This window comes from Penicillium waksmanii, assembly GCF_028829765.1.
Source record: "Penicillium waksmanii strain IBT 27052 chromosome Unknown utg000007l:1.0-4314555.0:1.0-4317578.0, whole genome shotgun sequence".
NCBI lineage: Eukaryota > Fungi > Ascomycota > Eurotiomycetes > Eurotiales > Aspergillaceae > Penicillium > Penicillium waksmanii.
This window is the reverse complement of record NW_026643253.1, coordinates 2,861,977-2,884,943: the sequence shown is the minus strand read 5'-3', so window position 1 is coordinate 2,884,943 and position 22,967 is coordinate 2,861,977. Positions and strand designations below refer to the sequence as shown.

General features: G+C 46.0%; 9 protein-coding genes across 9 annotated transcripts; 6 read left to right on the top strand and 3 right to left on the bottom strand.

Annotated features, from left to right (window-relative positions):
- Nucleotides 1-2,128: 2,128 nt before the first annotated feature.
- N7481_007915 (uncharacterized protein) lies at nt 2,129-4,072 on the bottom strand (the record flags this gene model as incomplete). The annotated part of the gene is made up of 7 exons (XM_057267134.1): nt 2,129-2,208; nt 2,258-2,378; nt 2,434-2,591; nt 2,677-2,916; nt 2,982-3,583; nt 3,675-3,973; nt 4,043-4,072. The coding sequence occupies 7 exons, from the start codon at nt 4,070-4,072 to the stop codon at nt 2,129-2,131; spliced, it is 1,530 nt and encodes a 509-aa protein (XP_057121335.1).
- A 387-nt stretch (nt 4,073-4,459) lies between these two features.
- Nucleotides 4,460-5,827, top strand: N7481_007914 (uncharacterized protein; the record flags this gene model as incomplete). Its single annotated transcript, XM_057267133.1, has 6 exons — nt 4,460-4,646; nt 4,699-4,904; nt 4,962-5,115; nt 5,169-5,480; nt 5,550-5,691; nt 5,749-5,827. The coding sequence occupies 6 exons, from the start codon at nt 4,460-4,462 to the stop codon at nt 5,825-5,827; spliced, it is 1,080 nt and encodes a 359-aa protein (XP_057121334.1).
- Nucleotides 5,828-7,149: 1,322 nt separating this feature from the next.
- Nucleotides 7,150-9,031, top strand: N7481_007913 (fungal specific transcription factor domain-containing protein; the record flags this gene model as incomplete). Its single annotated transcript, XM_057267132.1, has 4 exons — nt 7,150-7,296; nt 7,354-7,754; nt 7,822-8,262; nt 8,518-9,031. The coding sequence occupies 4 exons, from the start codon at nt 7,150-7,152 to the stop codon at nt 9,029-9,031; spliced, it is 1,503 nt and encodes a 500-aa protein (XP_057121333.1).
- A 915-nt stretch (nt 9,032-9,946) lies between these two features.
- On the top strand, nt 9,947-11,125 carry N7481_007912 (alpha/beta-hydrolase; the record flags this gene model as incomplete). Its single annotated transcript, XM_057267131.1, has 4 exons — nt 9,947-10,316; nt 10,370-10,418; nt 10,563-10,597; nt 10,650-11,125. The coding sequence occupies 4 exons, from the start codon at nt 9,947-9,949 to the stop codon at nt 11,123-11,125; spliced, it is 930 nt and encodes a 309-aa protein (XP_057121332.1).
- Nucleotides 11,126-11,238: 113 nt separating this feature from the next.
- N7481_007911 (uncharacterized protein) lies at nt 11,239-11,843 on the top strand (the record flags this gene model as incomplete). The annotated part of the gene is made up of 2 exons (XM_057267130.1): nt 11,239-11,602; nt 11,686-11,843. 2 exons carry the CDS (start codon nt 11,239-11,241, stop codon nt 11,841-11,843), a joined length of 522 nt encoding a protein of 173 aa, XP_057121331.1.
- Nucleotides 11,844-12,860: 1,017 nt separating this feature from the next.
- N7481_007910 (uncharacterized protein) lies at nt 12,861-14,279 on the top strand (the record flags this gene model as incomplete). The annotated part of the gene is made up of 4 exons (XM_057267129.1): nt 12,861-12,936; nt 13,000-13,140; nt 13,190-13,727; nt 13,781-14,279. The coding sequence occupies 4 exons, from the start codon at nt 12,861-12,863 to the stop codon at nt 14,277-14,279; spliced, it is 1,254 nt and encodes a 417-aa protein (XP_057121330.1).
- Nucleotides 14,280-15,346: 1,067 nt separating this feature from the next.
- N7481_007909 (uncharacterized protein) lies at nt 15,347-16,673 on the top strand (the record flags this gene model as incomplete). Its single annotated transcript, XM_057267128.1, has 3 exons — nt 15,347-15,647; nt 15,744-16,290; nt 16,352-16,673. The coding sequence occupies 3 exons, from the start codon at nt 15,347-15,349 to the stop codon at nt 16,671-16,673; spliced, it is 1,170 nt and encodes a 389-aa protein (XP_057121329.1).
- A 1,941-nt stretch (nt 16,674-18,614) lies between these two features.
- N7481_007908 (alpha/beta hydrolase) lies at nt 18,615-19,896 on the bottom strand (the record flags this gene model as incomplete). The annotated part of the gene is made up of 6 exons (XM_057267127.1): nt 18,615-18,777; nt 18,849-18,896; nt 18,967-19,019; nt 19,073-19,224; nt 19,277-19,778; nt 19,834-19,896. 6 exons carry the CDS (start codon nt 19,894-19,896, stop codon nt 18,615-18,617), a joined length of 981 nt encoding a protein of 326 aa, XP_057121328.1.
- Nucleotides 19,897-20,895: 999 nt separating this feature from the next.
- Nucleotides 20,896-22,740, bottom strand: N7481_007907 (uncharacterized protein; the record flags this gene model as incomplete). The annotated part of the gene is made up of 3 exons (XM_057267126.1): nt 20,896-21,694; nt 21,750-22,564; nt 22,621-22,740. 3 exons carry the CDS (start codon nt 22,738-22,740, stop codon nt 20,896-20,898), a joined length of 1,734 nt encoding a protein of 577 aa, XP_057121327.1.
- Nucleotides 22,741-22,967: the final 227 nt, after the last annotated feature.

Below are 22,967 nucleotides of genomic sequence, written 5' to 3'. Positions count from 1 at the left end.
GTTTGTTTGTTTCAAGCTTCAAGTTTCCCATTGCGATATTCTCATTATCCTGCTCTATTATATATTACTATTGCCCAGGTGATTGAACGAGATCCATTTTCTTTCGCCCATGCTCCCATGCCGTCATATGATCACAGTTTCTGTCACTGGGCCTGGACAGACGTTTAAGTTCCATTAAAGATGTGAGTATTTTGTTACTTTCAATGACAATTCACACGACATCGTGAACAATTGCAATATGAACACCAAAGTCTCATTCCAGTGTCCGCAATTGTGCGATTGTTTCCCTAGCTGCTAGTAGGTCCACCATCAGGAAGTAGGAACTCAGCAATCTCCTTTTTCCACCGAACAACCGTCTGTTTCGCAGCACCATCAGACACCGGTTTCGACTAGGGTAGCGGCCTTACACCATGGGGGCGAATATACTTTGTATGAAAACATTCTGACCCTAAGGGGGCCCAATTTCCAGTTTTAAGGCGGGCGCATGCGCACGAATTACCGGGCATATGCCCAGAGGCGTGGATAATCCAAAAGCTTCCGTCCCAAAGGAGTCCATGGCCTTTTCGAATGGTCCAAACGGAACCCATGGTCCACGTAATGTCTCCCAGCGCTTGGTTCGGTGGATCGGATCGAAAAGTCGACCATCCCACTGGGACGTTGGTTTTTCTAGGTGGGCCCGGGCTACAGAACTCTTTTGCTCCTGGTTCTAAATAGGCTGCGGAACTTGGTGAGTGGCAACTTTTGAGTCGCAGTGGTTAAAATAGATATGGCTTCTCAATTTGACTAGCTTTTCGCTTTGCCTTCGGCGTGATTTCGCTATACAAAAGTCCGCACCTAAATATAAATGATTCGATATCTGAGGCTGGAACTTCATGTCGTCGAAATATCTGTTCAGGAACAGACTCTCTCAATCCTGCGATTTTCAACTGGTCCTAGTAGTTATCACCAACGAAATTTGGGTACAAGTACTAGTACCTGTCACCCTCAATGTTACTACCAGTAGTATATATCCAGTGTCAGCAATATTTCCGCTGCTATTACTAGTGATATACTATCTTTCCAAGGTTCGTTTCCTTCGGGCCTTGCTCCTGCCATTCCAACTTCCAAGGTTGAAGGTAACGGTCCCCCATCGCATTTCTCCTCTCAGCATGACTATGAATGCAAAGTGCCCAGTCATTAGTACTACTAAACCCGAAACATACCACTAGTATAATGTGGAGATCCAGCACTGTCATGCATTAAAGCTACGACTAGTAAACCAGCTGTTATACTTCCTCCGTCATGACCAAGCGATGATGGATTGGAATATTTATCGGTCTCATGTCGTTAGATGCACGTACATGCACATGTGATGATATTTCCACCATAGCCAATATGATCAGTCATAGATTTGTCAACTTTCAATTTTGGCCCCCATGTATAGGCCCGCTGCCCAGCTAACTCAAGTCGCCAAGAAAGAGGGGGCTCGCACCTTGTTTGTGTACCTTCCCCCAGGTGAATTCGATTAAAATGCATTTCCTAGTTGTACAAAGCAGTCTGATAAATATCAAAGTAATATTGGCGCTGTGAAAAGCTTGAGTTTTACCTATGAGAAAAGTTCGTCGTAAAAAGGCATAAAAGATGTAAACGCTGATTCCTGAGCAAAGGTTGTCGTTGGTCTAGGAGCAAAGTACCTAATCAGATTATTCAAAGACTATTTCCTAAGGGATACAAGGCATGCTCTTTATAACTTAATTTATATACAATCTTGTTATTTAAAAAGGAAGAATATATATCCCTAGAGGAGGAGAGGAAGTAGGATAAATATAAGGCTTATATAACCTTCATCAAGGGTCTTCTCTGCAGGGGTTCATATGGGTATTGGTAGCGGAAGATTGGCGAACCTCCTTACTGGGGACCTTTCGGTCTGAGGCATAAACATTGTAAATAACCTCATGCCAGGGTATATCATAACACAAGGCCTATCTAGCTAAGGCTTAATAATGATTGTAAACTAATCAATTCTCTGAATCCCTTATTCCCAGAATTGTAAGTTTTGAAATAGAATTGATAGAATCTTGAAATAATCCAAATCACAAAAAGGAGAAATCCGCGCTTCATTCCGGTCAGGTTTGCATTCTCAAATAGACTATACTGGATAGTTAAATTTTTTCAGCTGAAAATCACCGAAATCGGCAAATTCCTCGTTTTCAAAACCGCTCGGTTGATCTGGAAGAGTTAGCATGCACATCTAATCTCCAAAGCAAAGGATAGATACCGGACACAGAATTGGCGCCATGCATTTCATTTCGCTTATTCCAGTGATTGTGAAGAGCACCATAAATACCAATCAAAATGGCGGTCACGAGTATGAATGCGAGCATGGTATACTTCGCAAGCTATTGAATTGGGTTAAATTATCAAATCGGGGATGTGCTGCTCCAGTGTGCTCACGTAGTAATTAGGCGCATCCTTCGCCCTGTATGTCTGGGGACCTATAATGTTGCCGACGGCATATCCAAGTTGGTAGGAACACCCAAAGGCAATTTTCTTCGTAGACCCAGATATTCCAGCAGTCATAAAAGTGATGATGAACAGAACGCAAATAGGGACTATGAGATGTTAGTAGCCCGTTCAATAATCGCGAGACTCCCTGACAAGCAGGAAGCGAGAACTAGAAAGCCCGCAGAAACGAACATTGATAAACGAGCACATATCCGCCGTAACGAGCACTGTTGTTGGAGCTCGGAATTCCAAGCATCATGGCAGCTCCAATGCTTGCGAGAATGAGTGTGACTATACCAGCGCAAGTGCGGTTGGTACATTTCGCAACCAATAACGCTAAGACCGTGCCAAATACTTGAGCTGCACCGGATCCCATGTTCAGTAGTTGGGTTGTAGGCACGCTGTAGCCAAAGTTCATCACGATTGTTGGACCTGCAGAGGCGGACGTCAATTACGCATTCTTGTGTATAAGTTTTCAAAATGATGCACTGGCATACCGAAAGCAGTAAGTCCACCATTAGGCATACCGGTCGAAAGGAGCATCAGAAAAATCAGGTACAAGCGAACATCAAGAAAAGCCTCTCGAAGCTGTGACGCGTTGAATTTCCAGACCTCTGTTCCTGTCCTATTGCTCCGGACTCGTTCAAGAGCAATGACCTTCTCATCCTCACTCAACCACGTAGCTTCGGTCGGCGAAGCTGCAAGGAACAGAAACAAGAAAACACCAGTCACGAATGTCATACCTCCATAAAGAACAAAAAGCCCTTGCCATTGAAAACTACTCGCATGATAGATAGCCCAGGCAATGAACCCTCCGAAAATTGATGCCCATCCGGACGTTGTGTACCAAATCGCCACCCTTGTGACTTGTTCTTCCTTGGTGTAAAAGGCCCCGGTAATAAGAATAGCCACAGGAACTGTTGAGACCTCAATAGCACCTAAGAAAAATCGGACGGCAGCCAAAGTAGCAAAGTCATGGCACACTGCATGTAATGCAACAACAATACCCCATATCATGCACATGATGCTGAAGTACTTGGATATATTGAAATGCTGCATGAGAAAACTGGCAGGAATGTCGCCTCCTAAGTAGCCAAAACTGCCATCTTCAATTTAGTAGGTTATCTCAGATACTCCGGGTTCTAGGATCTGGCTGTGTCTGAACCTGAAAAATGAAACGGTATACTTACTACACGAGCGAACCTAGCCAGGAGTATTGTGAGGGTGTGAGCTTTGCATCTTCTTTAATGCCCATGATTGCAGCATATGACAAGCTATTTTTATCCATGAGTTGGAGGCAGTAGATCACAAATATCATTGGCATGATACGCATATCAATCTTTAATCTCACTCGCTTTGCTTCCGGAGAATCTGGATCGAACGCAATATGGCGATTGGCCAGTAAATTCAAGGCTTTATTTCGACTTGCTGTGTTGATACACTGACCCGAAAGTTGCTCAATGTTCCCCTCGAGGTTGAAATTCTCTGTCTACAGTGGCATGTGCTGGAATGAGTCCCATTTTCTGAATGAGATAAGGCAGGAATGTGCGTTACTCACCTTCGCAGACTTCATCCCGATATCCGCCATTTTTAATTCTGTCTCAATCCAGACAGGACAAGCATTCGAAAAATTATCTCTCGCTCCTAGGAAACACTAAAACGGTTTCTACATAAATAGAGGGACTTTGATGATACTTGCAGTCATTTACCAAAGATGGCCGGGGTACGTAACCGAAGATATGATGAATACATGATAAGCTCCCGATGATAACCTGGGGCAATCTAGACTCGGATAAGACACCATAGATCATCAGTATCCTCGCACTCAATTGGGTAGAGTTCACTCTACCTCACTTTATTAAATTCGGCTCATAGCAGGATAAAATTCAACCGAAAACTTTGACCGACGTTCATCCCCTCACTCTGATTCCCGTTATCACCTGGGCACGTTTCGAATATTGAACGTGATGCACAAATGCGGTACAGTGCCGACGTACGGACCTCGGGATACGGTACATTGCCGATGACAGGAATGGGATTCAGGAAAGATATAAACATCGCCAATCGAAACATCCTCCCGTATCTAAGACAACAATTAAATGCAGCAAAGATGGAAAAGAAAATAATGGCCAAAAGACTGGTTCCTGTTATATCGCTTAAAGGTGAGAGGTTGATAGTCCCTCACGCCACAAAACCAACTAACAACCGTCCCAGACTTTGAGCAACGCAAAGATGAAATCACAGCACAGCTGATAAAGGCAGCCGAGTATGCTGGTTTCTTTACCTTGGTTGATCATGACATTTCGAAGGAAGAAATTGAGGCCCAATTCTCTATTTCCAAGGCTTTCTTTGATCTCCCGGCTGAGATAAAGGGCATAACTCCCCATGATACTAAGAACAACAATGGATGGGAATATAAAGTAAAAAATTCCATCACTAGCCCAGCCGGAACCCTGGTATTGATTCTCTTTGCTTAGGCTCAGCTGCGTCCCAGTACCGGCATGTACGACCAGAAAGAGTCACTTTGGCTCCAACGCAAGTCCGAATGGCCAAGCGATGACCACGTGCCTGGGTTTCGAGATACGACGCTTGAGTTCATGCAGAAATGTGCAGAAATCTCCGATCAGCTCTGTATGTGCACAGCCAATACTAACCTTCTTGGAAACTTTGATTGACATTGTCAGTAACATGCTTCGCGCGTGCACTTGGATTTGAAGAAGACTACTTTAAGATTGCGAACGATCCTTTTCAGCCGGACTGCCTAACTCAACTCCGTCTAATTCACTATCCACGGTCCGACAAAGCTATCGGAACATGGAGGGCAGGAAGTCATACTGACATCGGATGTCTCACTCTTCTGTTCCAGCGCGATGGAGAGGATGGACTAGAAATCTGCCCCGGTCGGGAAAGTCATTCAAGTTTCGCAAGCGGAGACATCTTCACACCTCTTCCGGCTCAAACAGGCCCCATTGTCGTCAATATTGGAGACATGCTCAGTGAGTGAAGAAGAGAACATGAAAGCTCAGTCTGATTCTCCGGAGCTAACAAGTGTGCTCGTTTCAAAGTGGCTTGGTCGGATGACCGCTTGAAATCCAACTTTCACCGAGTGCGGGCTAAGGACGATGGCATATCGCCGTCTCGATACTCGATCGCTTATTTCAATCAAGCAAGGCGCGACTTCATACTGCAGGGGCCGCAGAAAAAATAGTACGTCCCAAAACGAACTTTATACATGAGTTGTTCTTGTCTGACCTCGACATGCAGTCCCCCAATAAGTGTTGGAGAGTACTTTGCCCAGTCGGTCGCTAAGAACTTTAGTGAGTCGATGAAAGCGGCTGTATAAGAAAAAGTCCCTCTTACAATACTTTTGAGTGTATCTTACCTCAATAGGAGTGATTTGAGAAACCAAGATTGTCCTTTTTCCATGCTGTTTGATACCTATATGGATCACTAGTAGCCACCACATATTGCATATTGTTGTTGAAACGTTGGCTCTCCACGCTACCAGAAGGGATACAGCTCGCCTCACGGACCATAACAGTATGATACAACAATAACTCTCCACTCATTCCCGAGTACAGTAGCATTTCATAAGCTAGGCATTTTCCCATGAGGATGTTCCGAATGTTAGAAAATATCTGTAAAATGACGGACCGACCGCGAGGTATGCTGTATCCATCAGCATATCATTCACCAGCTGTAAATTTGGATTCTTAAAAGCACGAATTTGTGACCCTTCGATCACTGCTGCATATTGGAGACTGCGCTAACATTTACTGAGAACGGGTCGAATGGTCGCGTGGACGTAACGAACCATAAAGGTCGTATTACCAAGCTATCAGTGGGGCAAGGTGTTTACCCCTTTCGTTATCCCGTCCATTCAAAACTAGTTCCACTTGACTACCCTAGGGTACCCCCCCGCACTTGATATTCAGATTACATACTGCCTTAAACTATCCCCACTTCCCGATCACAATCCCAGTGGCGATTTGATTGTTAAGTGAGATGTGAGCCGGTCCACTCCACTCCACTCCCCCTCTCATCAGACATCGAGCTTATCAGACGGGAGTAAGCCCGCACATGAATCCAACCTCGCTTGAGCCAACTAATCTTCATTCCCGCCTTGTCCAAGAGGCGCCCACCAGGTTTCATCAGATCCCCGATGCCACGTCCAAAGGTACGCCCAGAAAATCGCCAACGATCCTGTCGAGCATGTTTGGCTTGCAAGGCTTCTAAAATTAGGTGTGACGGCAAAGACCCTTGCGGATCGTGTTTACGACGTGATCTGGGCACGTCATGCATATACTCGGGTGTTGACCGGCGACGCAAAGATCAGGGCAAGTTGGGAGAGGTTGAGCCCATGGCAAAGGCTCCCTCTTTGCCCTTGGGCTCCCTTGCAACCTCTTGTGTATCCCCCGATGCACCCGCGATTCTCATGGAGAATTCAATCTCAGTGGAGCAAGTTACTCCTTCCCTGACCCCCCCAGGCAAATTCCCTGGATTATACTACAATTGACCACGAAGATGTGTCCTGCATTTCAGACATGGGTGGAAAAGGTGTAGCGTTTTCGTCATCTTATCACTTAGCACACGCTAATCATAATTCATATAGTGAATATGGGAGAGACATCTTCACTATCATTTCTTCACTTCTTGAAATGTACCATGAAAGGGTATATTGGATCGGTGCCATTTACAGAGGAAGGAGTTCCCCATGTCACTTTGGATCCTGGGAACAGTACCGTGGAAAATGAGACTCAAATTCTCTCCTTCGATGAGAGAAGCTCTCTTCTTGATTCTTATCTTGAAGCCGTAAGAGCCACACCCTCAATGGTATTCCATAATTTCAAAAGCGCTTATTTTCTCCAGACCAGCGGTGTTCTAGATCTTCTGACGGCATATGAGCTCGAAACCCTTCTTTCTGATAATCAGGGCATTCTCACTCAGTCTTCACGTGTTTCTGGCGACCTGAAAGCCATATTTGACCTCGTGTTTGCCATTGGAGCCCAGGCACGAGGAGTTGGCAATGACCCGCAGATTTCCACTTCTCATTTCCTGCGCGCCCGTGGTACGGCTTTTCAGGGAATGTTGATGACCCAAACTTTAGATATGGTGCGGCTATTTACTCTTCTCACGTTCTATACCCTCGGTGCCTGCAACCGAAATGCCGCATCGATGTTTCTGAGTGTTGCAGCAAAAGCTGCCGTCATTTTGAGCCTCAACGCCACCGGAAATCATCAGAACTCCTCAGAAGAAGAGATATGCGCCAGGTAAAGCTTGATCTACCGCTCATGACTTCTGATTTACTATCCGCTGAAATACGTCCCAAAGAATTAGGGTTTGGATCAGCGTGCGAAACCTTGATGTTTTGAGCAGCTTCATTTTCGGGCGACCGAAAAGTTTACCCGCTCTTGCCACCGATTGGCTTGAGTCTCCACAATATGATCTTGGACGTGGGCGAAACTCATGCCCCTTGTTTACTGCAATGGCCAAAGCTTGCAATCTACTTGATCAGATCGTTGATACTCTAGGGATTAACGGAAATATTCTCCATGTTCCTGCTGCCGAGGATCTGCTTAGAGCACCTGCGACAGTGGAGTCGAGAATTGCCTCCGCATATCCGTCAGTTTCCGGTGAAATGCAATACGAATGTCACGCTGCAACCTGCCGATCGCCAAGCACTGCTTGGGAGCCTACACATATGGGGCGTGCATTACTTCGCCGTACTGCTGATTACGCGCCCATTTCTCGTGGCATACTTGATGTCGAGATTACGTGGTAAAGCACCAGATGATCTTATCAGCGACCCTAACGAGGCCTCAGACATGAGCATCAAGAACAGCAAAGTATCAAGATTAGCGCAGGTCTGTGTCAGCTCAGCTATAGACATGGTGAATATGTGTATGAAAGCAAAAGATTGTCGTTTCACATTCTGCAATTTCTTTCTCCTTGAGTATGGTCATCCTTGTCCTTTGCGTACCCCTTGGTCCATTTTTGCACTACATGTACTTGCTGACAACCATCGTTGGACAGGGCGTGGGTCTTCGGCGCGGGCTTGGTCCTTGGGTTCTCAGTATTCGCTGGGGAGCCCCGCAAAGACATCGAGAGTGCATTCCACAATGCGCACATCATTCTGGGAGATATTGCATTAACTAGCCCTCAAGCTAGGTTGTACCGCAACATACTCACGAGCTTTGCCGAGGCAATAAATAAATACAAACAGCGAGTGACCGACGAAAGAGATTATACTGTACAACATTACATGGACCGGGTGTTGATTTTTGACGGATCGCTAGATGGTGAGAATACCAGTGAAGAACGCTTCAGCACTATTTCTCCAGTGTTGAGCTATGGATGGCAATCATATTTGGCTACCACTTCCCAGTCGCAATCGGTGGTTGATTTAGCAGGTCTACCACCGTTCTCGGATGTGAACGAACGCTTTGATGTAGGACATGATGACTGCGCAGGAGTCGGACCTGGATTTCTGGACTGCTTGCAACCGGAGCTTGAGTCATTCGATCATTTGTTCTACACGGTTGAGTAAAGAAATCTTTCTTTTTCTTTTCTTAGTATTATATCTCTCTTTTGCGTGCACTATCATGCGTAGTGGAGATTTTCTTTTTGTTGAAACCCACAGCCCATTTTACCGCCAGCAAGTAGCATGAATGATTGATATAAACTGTCCAGGAGAATATCTTGACGGCAAGTATTCCTAACGCGAAGTCCCGAGTACACATTGTTCACCACCTAGACTGATAAGGTTCGAGCGGAATTGTGGCCCTACTCAGCCAGCATTACCTTCCCGCTGTGTTTGGTTGATTTTCTCGACGTTATATCATGATACTGCCTCTCAATTCTCCCGGATCGAAAAACGTGTGGTTGACCGAGAAAAGCACTGACGTCAATTTGATCAACTCCCCACCTGTAAATACGCAGAATCGTGGCAGAATACGTAATTCTCACGGATGTTCATACGAGTTCAAGTTCCGCTGCAGGCCAGTAACATTGAGACAAGCAGCCAATTAGGGACTTTACCGATAGCTATACCCGTGACAACCCCTGGTCATCCCGAGAGTTTGTAAGAAATTTTCGACGAACAACTGGATGCCTAAGAATAGCTTGCACCAGACATGCGAGTCAGCGGAAGCAATTTCAACACAATACACGTAGCGAGAAGATAACTTACTTTACGGACCGTCTTACAGAGCCAGAATAAGCTTCGCTAGGCAGTTCTCGCGAGAAAATGCGGGCGGGCTGGGATATCCAACGCGGATCCTATTAGCCCACTTCAATCTAAAGCAAAAGTCCTTCCATCAAATGAAGGACCAAACCCTGCCAAGTCAAATCAATACATAGGGGAGATAGACTACATAAATATCGCTCCTCGTCCACAGCGCTAGGATGCAGCACCCCCTTTCATTCAATTTCAGCAGTATCTAGTATACACGTGATTTTCAGGATGTTTCTGCATTGTCTTCTCACAGCAACCCTTACCAGCGCATTATTGGCAACTGCTGCAAAAGAAGAACATCGTGAGACAGCACATCCCTCAGCTGCTGTTCTCAATGGTACCTACTATGGGCTCCATAACACACACTATAACCAGGACTTTTCCCTTGGTATGCCGTTTGCGCAGCAGCCAGTCGGTGATCTACGTTTTCAAATACCTCAGCAGTTGAACACCTCCTGGTCTGTACCAAGAAACGCAACAGAATACTCACCCGCGTGCGTTGGCTATAAACAGACGGAGGGCGCTTCTGAAGCGTGTCTCACTTTGAACGTCGTGCGTCCAGCAGATTTCGCTCGCTATGACAACCTTCCGGTTGCTGGTCAGTAAATTCTCCTGCTTTGAGAAAGCGTACTAATACGGATCCGGTATCAGTCTGGATTTACGGCGGCGGATTTACTTCCGGCTCTTCATCAAATCCAGGGTACAATCTATCTTATATCGTCGACCAATCAGTCAAAATGGGAAACCCGATGATAGCAGTTAGCATAAACTATCGTGTCCATTGCTGGGGGTTCATTTGGAGCAAAGAGATATAGCAAGCAGGAGCTGGAAACCTTGGACTTAGAGACCAACGTTTGGCTCTACATTGGTTGCAAGAGAGTACGTATCAAGTGGAAGCAATCGACTCAAACCTAATTCTAATCGTGCTCAGATATTGCTGCAATTGGAGGCGACCACTCAAAAGTCACAATCTGGGGCGAAAGTACCGGAGCCAATAGTGTTGGGACACATTTAGTCGCTTACGGGGGTCGTGACGATGGCCTTTTCCGCGCAGCGATCAGCGAAAGTGGGGCCCCAAGCGTTTATGCACGCTACCAGGCCCCTGATGATTGGCAGCCCTTTTACGATGCAATTGTGGATGCGGCGGGCTGCAGTTCTGCAAATGATACTTTGGCTTGCCTTCGAGGGATTCCTGAAAACATACTACATGATATTTTCGACAACTCCTCCATCGTGCCTGTGCATACGTTGGCAGGCCACAGCGGACCACAATTCATTCCAGTCATCGATGGAGACTTGATTGAAGAGAGCGCCACTGTTCAGCTTCGAAAGGGCAAATTTGTCAAAGTTCCTTATCTTATTGGTGGGAATGCCGACGAAGGAACAAGTTTTGCCGTTAGGGAGTAAACACAGATGCTGAATTCCGAGAGGTAGTCACAAATTGGGGGCTCGGCAATGCCACCGCAGATGCCTTGGAGGCTCTCTATCCAGATATTCCTGAAATTGGAGTTCCCGCCACGATGGTTGGAATTCCTCCAGCCCAGTATGGGATTCAATATAAGCGAGTAGCAGCATTTCAAGGTGATGTCAACATCCATGCAGCTCGCAGGTTGGCCAGCCAGGCCTGGTCAGTTCACAATGTGTCAGCGTATAGCTACTTGTTCGACGTGGTCGAGCCCGGAGCTGCTCCAAAAGCTGGTCCTTATGCTGTGGCCAATCATGGCTCAGAGATACCCTATGTGTTCGACAACAAGGATGCAGTTGGAAAAAATGCAGACGAGAAGCTCAAAGAAGGGACACTACGCAGGCGCCGACGCTTGAGCACTGCAATGTCGAGAATGTGGATCAGTTTTGTGACAACGCTTAATCCATGTACTCCCAGAGGTATGTGTCTCATTTTTTTAGAGATCCAGATTGTATTAAGTTTGAAAATGACCGAGCCCTTAAGCAAGCTAACTGCTGATCAGAATTTGGTGTCAAGTGGCCCGTGTATGACCACAACGACCCGGAAATCATGTTCTTCGGCTTGAATGTAACCGGCCTCACGCAAGTGGAATCGGACGTATATCGTGCAGAGGGGATAAAGTATATCAGTGACCGCCTTGAAAGTACCTTTGAGCATTAAAATTTGTACCTAACTCCTGTGATGGCTGTGATTTCCAAGCCTGGGAATAGCTGCATCATGCAGGAATGATGCGCCTGAAGTATCTAATCGGCGTCGGAACAGCAGCAGCAGTGGACCCTCGGAAGGAGATACTAACCTAGAGATCCGTTTGTATTAGTCATTATTATTCCCACTGTAACGAACTGGTATTGTTACCATTCGTGGATGCCGTACGCCTGCGGCATCCACTTAGGCATCCTTGTCTACATGTAACTAGTTCTATCTCATCTTCCCCCTTCTCTCTCTCTCTCTCTCCAAGCTATTACTTTTGCTCGAACTGCTACTACTTCCTTTGCCTAATTTGCTATGTGGTATTCTGTATCTAAGCATCCTCACACCTATATAAATTGTTAGCTGAGGGTTTTATAGGAATTCAGACCTGTTGATATCCTAATGGTGCACAGTATGATCCACTTATGCCAAGGTTACCGTAAACCCGAGTTTAATAATCTCGTGGTACTCATTTTGCGAGTCTGGCTGGCAATAATAGCAATAAAGTTACCCGGACGATGACCACAGTTTCCTCGCAATACTAGTACGGTCCACAGATCTGGTGTGGCCGGCCGAGCGCAGCCGGGCGGATATGGTCCGCCCCCTTACCCGAGATAGGAGTGGGGATTCTTGCCCGCAAGTGTGCCAGCCGGCGGAGTATATCTCGACAAACTAGGATGTAGACTTCTTTACCATAGTCAGAAAAGAGGCCATAGACCGGGTTCAATAACCAGACTTTTGGCAACGGCAATTGCATTGATTGAACCTCCAGTGACCTCAACTTCAAATAACACCACTATGCTGACAAAGTAAATATTCCGCCTCTTTGTCTTGTTGAGTTTCCGATTTTTAATGTCATTTTCCTCAGGGCGCAAGTCCAACAACACCGTACCAGGAAGAGCTGCTGGGTAATCATTGGTCAAACCGTCTATGATATTACCGATTTCTTAGACGAGCATCCAGGAGGAGCCAGCATTCTACTTCAATATGCTGGAAGTGACGCAACTGAAGCATTCGAGTCTATACACCAAGCCGACATTCTTACCCGATGTCTTAGTCAAAAGTACGCTTCACACCAAGTGAATTATTGAAGACAAAGCTGAGAACAGAATAAGACAAATTTTAGGACCGGTCTCGATGGTTCAAGATGCGAAGAGGCCTGAACGTTCCTCCGTCTCAGAAGGAATAGTGCGACTCTCGTCCGTCATCAATATTCTTGATTTTGAATACGCAGCATCACAAAATCTTCCACCTGCTGCCTTTGCATGTGAGTGCTGTCAATTGATGTATATCAACATGTTCTGATTTAGTTCAAGTTCTTCAGACAGGCTCTGAAGACGAACAAGCCGCCAAATTAAACCGTCTCTCCTGGAAGATGCTTCGCTTCCTTCCTCGTATACTTCGACCAATCGGCAAGCTTGATATATCACAGTCTATTCTAGGAATCAAATTTGCTGCGCCTTTTTTCATTTGCCCAGCTGGAGGAGCCAAGCTTGCTCATCCCGAGGCTGACTTGTGTCTTACTAAAGCTGCCGGTCGTCACCACATATTGCACTGGGTGTGCAATAACAGCCACGTGTCTCAGCAAGCAATGAGTGAGGCGCGAGCACCTGATCAGACTACATTTTGGCAGATTTATGCAAGGTCAGATCTTGAAATCACGACTCAGGAAATCAAACAGGCTGTCAACCTAGGGTACAAGGGGTTTGCGTTGACTGTAGATGCTGTCCGTGCCGGAAAGCGAGAGCGCGACTTAAGGGTAAGCATTGCGAAGCGTGAACAGAATGGTATGGGTGTCAACGATGATGATGAGGAGGACGAGGACTTTGCTGGTGAACCTTCAGTGGGGCGACCGTGAGGGCCATCCCTTACCCTTTCTAGTTTTGACTGTGCTAAACCACGAATAGAGAGGTGCAGCCCGGACTTGACTGGATTTCCGCTATTGAATGGCTTCGAAAGATAACTGATCTGCCCATTGCCATCAAAGGTATACAGTGCTGGGAAGATGCGGTGTTGTGCATGGAGTATGGCGCCCATCCGTGGCTTTCAAATCATGGCGGTCGTCAGCTAGATTCCGCTCCCTCAGCGGTGGAAACCCTAATCTCCATGCGCCAGCACTGCCTGAAAGTTTTCGACAGGTGCGAGGTAATTGTTGATGGTGGTATCACTCGAGGTTCCGATATTGTCAAAGCGATTGCTCTCGGCGCTAAGGGCGTTGGGTTGGGCAGGCCGTTTCTCTATTCCGTAGCCTTTGGTGAGGCTGGCGCAAGTAAGGCTATACGCATCTTGAAAAACGAGGTGGAGACGACAATGGCCTTGCTTGGCATAACTTCACTCGAACAACTAAATTCTTCTTATGTTCGTGTCTCAATTATTCATCGTGGCTCCGAGATAGATTCAGGCTAACTTAAAGAGCTACAGACCTATATCCCTTCGGTCCCTTTTGGCACTTTGAGGTCGATGCTTTAGACATATTGTGGTAAGGTTAATTCTGACGTTTCTCATTTGATGACCAAACGATTGGAGATTCACCTTGGCTTCAAGGCGGGAATTTTACCTTCACTGTTAATGGAAAGCTCCATACGACAGATTCCTACTCTTAGGGATCCGCCTATCAGATGCTTCCTCGTCCACCTACCTTCATATTGTTTTTGGATTCTGCATATACCAATTGAAACTATTTCCTCTTCACGAGAAACTTGTAAGACATCCGTAGTTGTTGCATGGATGCTAGATCTCATACTGCATGCGCACATGGATTTCCACTAAGCATCAGGTGTCCTGTTCTGGGTCTCAAACTCCATTGTAGCAGGCAGAACTGACAGGCATAGTCTGCTGGCTCCATGTTAAGCTGACCGCTTCTTTCTGAGGGTATGTACCACGAAAAGTGTTGGCGTCATTCGTTGATAATCCCGAAACTGATATCCGGCACCGTGCGAGGATGCTCAGGTACTCACAGATCAAAGTAAGATGTAGCATACGATATAATGAAGTAGTAGTGGTTCGAACGAAAGTAATAGCTTGAGGAGATAGAGAAGAAGGAAGCTAGGACGGAAGCTAGATACAGGTGTAGGCGTGTATGTCTATGTTGATGCCACAGCCGTAAGGCATCAACAACAATAGTAACAACACGACCAGCTCGTTACACTCCGGCTATTCAACGCTATTCTTAATTATACATATCCTTGAATTAGGTACCTAGGAATGAGGTTCCTGATTTCACGGCCTAATATTAGGTAAGATTTACACGCATATTTCCGGGGCTGGATAGGTTATTTTGACTCTTAGACCCGAAAGGAACACTTATTTGCTAGAACAGAGTGTTCGGCCCGAGCACTCGGCATAACCGATCTCCATTAGTGCCCGAGAGCTAGAAAGTCTATAAGTATATTTTCTATTCACTACTCGTCTCCGAATCGGGAGTTCCATGATCATCTTGGACTTTGTTACTGCCACTGCACTTCAATTCAAAAATGCCACTCCTCAACGCCAAGCCAATCAAGTTAAACCACAAATTAACTGTCCATGCACCACTTTCACGTCGAGGACATGGACCGGGTATCATTATCATTCGGACGGATACGACTACTAGCATGAAGAACCAAAGAGTCACGTTAGATCCCGAGCCACTGCAAAAGTGGGCAGAGGAGGGCTACACTGTTGCCCAAGTGACGGTTTCCTCCAACTGTCGCACAGTCAAGGCAGATCTCCGCCAAGCTATCGACGCTCTTGATGAACATGAAAAGTGCGACAAGAAAACATACGGCGCCATAGGTTGGAATCCACTGCAATCCTTTGCGGACTCGTATATGTAGCCACATGCTTACAGAAGTATCATAGTCTATTCAGCGTCGTTTGTTCCTGACTTAGTCGACGAAATCGACAATCTATATGAAATAAAAGCTATAGTTTCGTATGGGAAATTAGCGAGAACGCCAAAAAAGAAATTCATCTATCATTTGCCCGAGCAAGGCACGAAGTCAAAACCTGAAAGTGGAGTCGTCTATCGCTACCCGGATGTCTCATCAGCCTCCTTCATCATCCCCTCGCACAGGGACTTCAGCCCATCGTCGGCCGCAGTCGCACATACCCGTTGTCTCTCGTTCTTGAAGCAAGAGCTCGACGGACCGTGGTTTGATCTTGAAGAAATATGGGATGAGCATACCAATTTCGAGTTCAGTGAACGATCGGTGGAAAACACGATGGGCACTATGGTTCAAGAACCATATGTGAATCATATTCCAACGATGACGGGCGGCATTGGGAGAGAAGCGCTGAGCTCCTTCTACGCAAAGCATTTCATCTTTAATAATCCAGAAGACACTGCTCTGGAGCTCGTGAGTCGCACTGTCGGCATTGATCGGGTCGTGGACGAGTTTATTTTTGTCTTTACTCATGACAAGGAGGTAGACTGGCTGTAAGTGCTATCTGCAACTTCGTGAAAATGGAATGTGTGCTAACATGTGTCAATCGTCCAGTATTCCCGGAATCCCTCCTACAGGAAGATTGCTCCGAATCCCTTTCATTGCTGTGGTCAACATTCGAGGAGACAGGCTGTACCATGAACATATCACGTGGGATCAACTTACGGTACTATTTCAGCTTGGTTTAATGCCTGAATACCTTCCGATCCCATATGATCTCCCGTATGGTCCACGCCCGGGTGCTGACAAGAGACTTCAATATCGTGTTCCGGGTGCTGGAGCCCGAACGGCAGATAAGATGGTCGATGAGAGTAGCGTGGCTTCTAATGAGATGCTAACTTACGCAGTGCGAGAGACGATGATTTCATCTCTATGATTAGCTCTTGCTGTTGAGTAGAGTCGATTGTGATAAATTTCAATAAATTTTATTTTACTCAAATCGGTCAGCCTCATGATCCTGATACTGATCTAGTGCCTAGAGCCTATCCCATGGGGGTGGGTGGTAGTTATTTGGCACATACGAGTTATCAGGTAGGCTTAATTTTGTATGGCCCCACTTTGCGGGAAGGGCCCTCATACCAGACGCATTTTGGCGCCCAGATCCCTTAGAGAGGATTTATCCAAAGCATCTATTGCGCACTCAATCGACTCTCGGTCCATACCTAAAAGGGTGTTTGCCCCACAGTACCGTTTATCTTGCGACCTACATTTTTGATGGACCTAATTTCTAACCGTGCCATCTATAACGTGCCATCTATTTTTTGAGGTACTCGATCTTCTCGTCCCCCTCTCATAATAACGCACTGGGGCCCGATGACACAATAATGGAGGACTTGGGTCCTATCTGCCATGCACCGGCGTAGAAAAAACCCGTCCTCGGGAGTCAGACTGCTAAACTTCTGAAGTACAAATTGAGGCTGTTAACATATGTGTGTGCGCTACCCGCACTACGCGTGTGCATACAAATGCATGTATTAACCATCAAGACCAATCAGATAGCAGACCTGATATACCGCTATATGATCTATCATGTTGATTGTCAACTCTCAGATCAGATAGGAAAAAGCAACGAGTTTCATTTACACCATCGTATGCCCCCGTTGTTATTTCGGATTTTTATCAGACTTTTCCTGTGACATTCTGCTATGTACTTGAGATTATAAATACTGCATATTTTCCCAGTTCAATGTAATAAGTTTAACACGACTTATAGTCACGATTGGAGCTCTCTAGACCTACCTTAATATACTGCGTTTACCTGCTACTGTTCAACCTTTTCGTCTAATACTACCGCTCTTCGTGGATAGACATCTTTCCACAACCGTGGGTCTTTCACTAGATCGCATGACTTTCTACCTGTCTGCCAGAGATGCGTGATTTTCGTGGGGTGGCCGACTTAACCGTGTGGCCGAGATAAACGTGAAGTACGTTACCGGGTGGCTTACTAGCAGAAGATAGATACACTAACACTTAAGGAAAAAAGGCCCGTTATAGGTCACCTAGATTGCGTTGCACTTGAACCTTGTGGGGACAAAGTACTGTTCCTTCTATATACTATTACTTATCTCAACAACCGTTTGATGAAGAGATGGGTTATCTACGGCGAGAACAGACTTTGGCTCCGACCGTACCTGCATTTATTTTCTGAAAGATAACCAAGACGTCGCCTACGGAAAGTAGTACACGGACGTCCTTTCCACAGTGGGAGGCAAGCACACTGGAGAGGTGATAAAATATGTTAGAATCATTTGAGACGAAGCCACCATATAGGTATAAAACAGTGCATTGAAGCACTGGCAGGTGGCATCTCAGCTGCATCAACTATCCTGTTTCCATCAGTTGAGCATCTATTGGTATACCCGCAAAATATTTTTGGTAGTAGCTGATATAGAATAGCCCATTACATCTTCTAGTTGTGGACTAACCTCAAGGTGAAAATTTAATACTATACCTAGGAGTGTTATGAAGAGCTTCAAGGTCATGGAGAATACCACAGAACTGTTTTCGCATACCACTTTAAAATCCTATAATAAGTGACTCAATATATTGGTTAGATTAACCCTTCAATTGATCCATCACAACGACTGTAGCTGATTGTCACTCTGGATATTCGTACGCTGGTAGATGCCAGAAACTTTGTCTTTCGATTATCATCTGGAAAATCCCATCAAAAATGACTGTGCCGGACTGAGGCACCTGGAATTGGATGCAAACGCTTTGTTTTTTGATCCACCTTTTCCACGCAAGATTTAATGAACTCTAATAATTTTTCTGCCTGAGCAGAATCCGTAGTCCCGATAGATAGGACGTTGCTGTTCTATATTAGAGCTACATCGTAATTAGATGGATCACAGAGGACTGAAACAAACCTGACATGGTTGTGTTTGTCTTGCACATGAAAAACCGGTAGCGTCCCTCGCGGAATGCTCCGTTCACGGTAGGCATTGAAGAACGCGATAGTGGCATCTGCTGTTTCTTTCCTAGATAATAGTTAATATCATTAATATCACCATCTATGTCCATTCCTTGAAATTGCGTAAGTTTGACTCACACTTCCCATTGAACGCTTCCAATATAAATCGGTAACTGCTCGTAGTCTCTGTTCAGATTGTTAACATGAAGAAGCTGGACCTGAAGTAGCCGGTTCAGTGGGTCTGGAGCAAGCTTACAATAACGGCGAGCCCTCTGGCAGAGACTTGAATAACCCGAGTGCAGAAAGAGGCTGTAGGGCACTTTAGAATAGTAAAAAGCCACGCGGGAGTAAGTTTTACCTACACCCCAGACCGCCTCAGAGTCTGATCCATAGTAATGGCGAATCACCTTTTGTCGGAGAGGTTTAGTTCTATCAAACCAAAAAGGTACACTCAAGTAAATAACTCCGGAAACAGGTGGGAAAATTGGCGTTTTCGGCGTTCGTTCCGGATCTCCTGCTCGTCATCAGTGATACAGATGGTCAACCTTTACAAAAGAATACCGTACCTGCAGCATACAAGTTCATAGCAATATGTGCGCCACCAGAGGAGTGGCCCAAAAGTACCACCTTGTTCGGTGATCCCCGGCCGTATTTCACGGCTGCAATGTTTTGGAAAACCCATTCCCGAGCAAGCTGCATATCATCGGCTCCTCCGGGGTACTCAACGTTCGGAACTAGACGATGATTTACGAGTACAGTGACGAAACCGCGTTGGGCAAAATAAAACCCTACATTCGCCCAGCACTTGCAGAAAATACTAGTCAGTCGAGCATCCGATGGGTTAACAGCATGGCAGACAAGATATACCTTTTCGCTCCATCCTTTACCTCCGGAGAAGAAGCCTCCACCATGAACAAAGAAAACCACCGGCTTTCCCTCAGTCTGGTCCTGAAGAGGAAAGTACACATCCAGTTGATTGCGATCAGCCGGCCCGTATTGTTGATCCTTCACAGTGCCAACGTTGCTAGGAACCTCAGCGTACAATGGCTCATATAGTTCTCTCCAGCCCTGTATCTTGTGAGATTTGAGACAAACTCTCCTTTAATTGTCAATATCACTTTACCTCTTCATCTCCGGCGTCGAATTTGGTGGTATCTTGTGCTATCTTCCTAAATATGTTTTCCATGGTTGATTTCTGCAAGCCGAAGCCGTGATTTGCACGGAAAGAGAACACAGGTGTTTGTGCACAATATATACCCCGAATGGCCTGGCTACTGAGTAGAGAATTACCTATTAACTATCCTGAAGCTGTTATCTGCCCGTAGCCGAAATAAGCCGCATGCGATTCCCGAGGCCACAAACTTGAATGTGGTCGAAAAGATAATGTACTCAATTTAAATGGGTCGTTATATATCCTCGGCAATGTACCTGAAACTCTAGTTCTTTGTAAAGAGTTCTAATAAGAGGGTGCACGGACTGTTAGGTACTTAACCGAGCGGCGGTGGAGAATTGGCTTTGGCACCACACGACATCGCTTCTAGACTAAGTCGCCACAGGAATGCATCGCGCTTATATGACCCGTAGATTACATTGGAAGGGGTAAACTTACAGTAGAATTTAAATATCTTATTGTTAAGAGTTTTTATTACATAGAGCAGGAGGTTGAAGGTGGGAGTCTGGCATATCAGGAGCCTACTAAATGAAAAATCTACCAATTCAATCAAATTGGGCAAGACAACTAAGCCTTTTCCATTGCCCTATGCATTAAACCAGGGATGGAGAAGATCCACCGAGTGTATTTTATCACAGGTGACCTTGGGATGCGTGGTTGACATGCGTCAAATGCACATGAACATGTGTCTGCATGCTTAGTTGAATCAGGCCGGGCGAGCCTGGCGATACAAGTTGCCGGAGCCTATACTGATGACTTGCTTGTTAAATCATAGGTTTTACTATAGAACTTTCTCTTAAAGTTATATTATATGCCAAATTGGAGACCTATGGGAGTTTGACAATCCCCAAATCGATTATTATCGGACCGAACAAGTGACTGTCGATCTATCGGAAGCGCAGAGACAAGGGAAGGGAACAGGGAGCCAAAGAACATGAACGCGAAGCTATTAGCGAAATAATATATACGGCGATTGAATATCAACAAAAGGAATTGGATTTCATTTCCGCTCATTCAGGACTTCTTTGGCCCGCCCGTGTTTTGAAGCCTCAGCCACTCCCGAGTGATCCCCCTGTAATCATGGATGGTGTACCCTTCGAATATCTCTTTTTTCAAACTAGGTTTTCTCCAACGGTTGAGCCCAAGATCAGAGAGAAGCATATCCACATATGGAATAGCGTCATAGACAAATTCTGGATACCATGCCGAGAATCCACAGGGATAACGATGCTTTCCGTAACGGCTTAAAAGAACGGTCTGATGGTACACTTCCGTCTCGTCCAGAAAGATTTTCCCGTTAAGATACGCGTAAACCCACAACGCCTGACACTCTGCGATAATCATGTTGCTTGTACTGTGGACCATCTTGATATACGCAATAGAATTATCGCCTTTCGCCGCGAGCGATGGTGGTGCAATGCCACGATACAGTCGAAAGGGGCTAACATCCTGCTTGTAAGGGACAGCTAGCGGAGGGTTGCGGAGATATGGGAAACGGTCTAGTATCTCTTTATCTGCTTTGTTGTTTAGTTGTCGCCACAAGATTTTGCCTTCTTCACTGGCATTGCTGCTCGGAATGCCGAGACTGCTGTCCAGGCCATCAGGCTTGTACATGACCGATTGGGCGAGTTTCCATCCTGTAATGGCAACTAACGCGTCAGTTTGAAGACTAGTGCCATCTGAAAAGGTGACGATGCCGGGTCCGGATAGATGGTCGATGTCTTTCCGTATGATCTTTACCTGACCAGAGCGAAGATAGTCGTGGATGTCCATTGGATAATTGAGGATTCCAACTCGCGCCGACCAAAAAAGACTTTTAAAACACGTTAGTACCAAGTATTTTGATCAGCTAGAAGACCAATTCTGACCTTTCGAGAGGTTCGAGGTATCGCAAGCATTTCTCCTTCCTATATCCGTTCAGATCTATGATATCTGCCCTGATGTTCTCCCAGAACCTGTGAACAAAGTATCTCCCCAAACAAGTCTGATGCAGGATCTTCCTGATCCAGCTGAATCCGTCAAAATCACCAAAGATGCATGGACTGAACCATGTGAAGAACCTTGTGGTCGCAAGCAACTCCAGCTTTGTCTTAACTCCCGCGAACTTGGCCCATGGAGATGCCATCCATACCCCACCGCCTCCAGACTCACGAATAACCCAGTCCACCTTCTTGTGATTTGATGCCATCATGTGCACAACGTCGTATCCTGTTTTTGAAGCCCCCACAACAGTAACAGTGTCGATATTGGGATCGTGGGCAATGTGCTCTCCCTTGTCGCGCAACTGCGAATGATTGATGACGGGCCTTTCGAACTCGTCAATGCCGCGGATATTGACGGGGTTAGGAGTTGATGACAGCCCGCTGCTAATAATAAGCTTGTCGCATGTATAAACGATAGCTGAAGAGGAGTCGCTGGTTCGGGTACTTAGGCGCCAGCCCTGACCGAGCTTTTCGATCTCTAGAACCTGAGTGTTGAAGGAGATCCGACGCCGAATGTCAAACTTGTCCGTGAAGTCATTTAGATATGAGTGCAGCGCGGTGCCAGGGATGTGTCTGTCTTCTTTGACGCCATATTTTTCACCCATGGGAAAGTCGGTGAATTCGTATGTTCCGCCGAGATTGTTTGTCTTGAGGCCCTCATAGCAGTTTTCTTCTGACCAGACACCACCTAGGGTTGGTCGCTAATTTCTCTGAGTTACATCACGAGCGTGGAAAGGGAAGAAGGCCTGCGACTCACCTTTTCGAGGATCACAAGGTCTGTCTGGGGCGACAACTCGAAATAGGTTTTTGCGGCAGCGAGGCCTCCTATTCCTGCCCCAATCACAATTACCTCAGAAGAGCGGTACTGAGGTGACATGTTGACGCTTGAGGTAAGAATCAGAAATTATGAACGATCTCGAATTGTACAAAAGGGTACAGATTTTGAAAGAAAAGAAGGGTAGACTTACTATGGGTAATTTCTTTCCATTTATCACGTATACCAATTTGTCCTGAGTTCCGAGAATACCTCGTAACAACCTAGGCATAGGTCATTAATCTGGCGCAGGTGGGCTGGATTCGATTAGATAGCGTTGTCGGCTATGT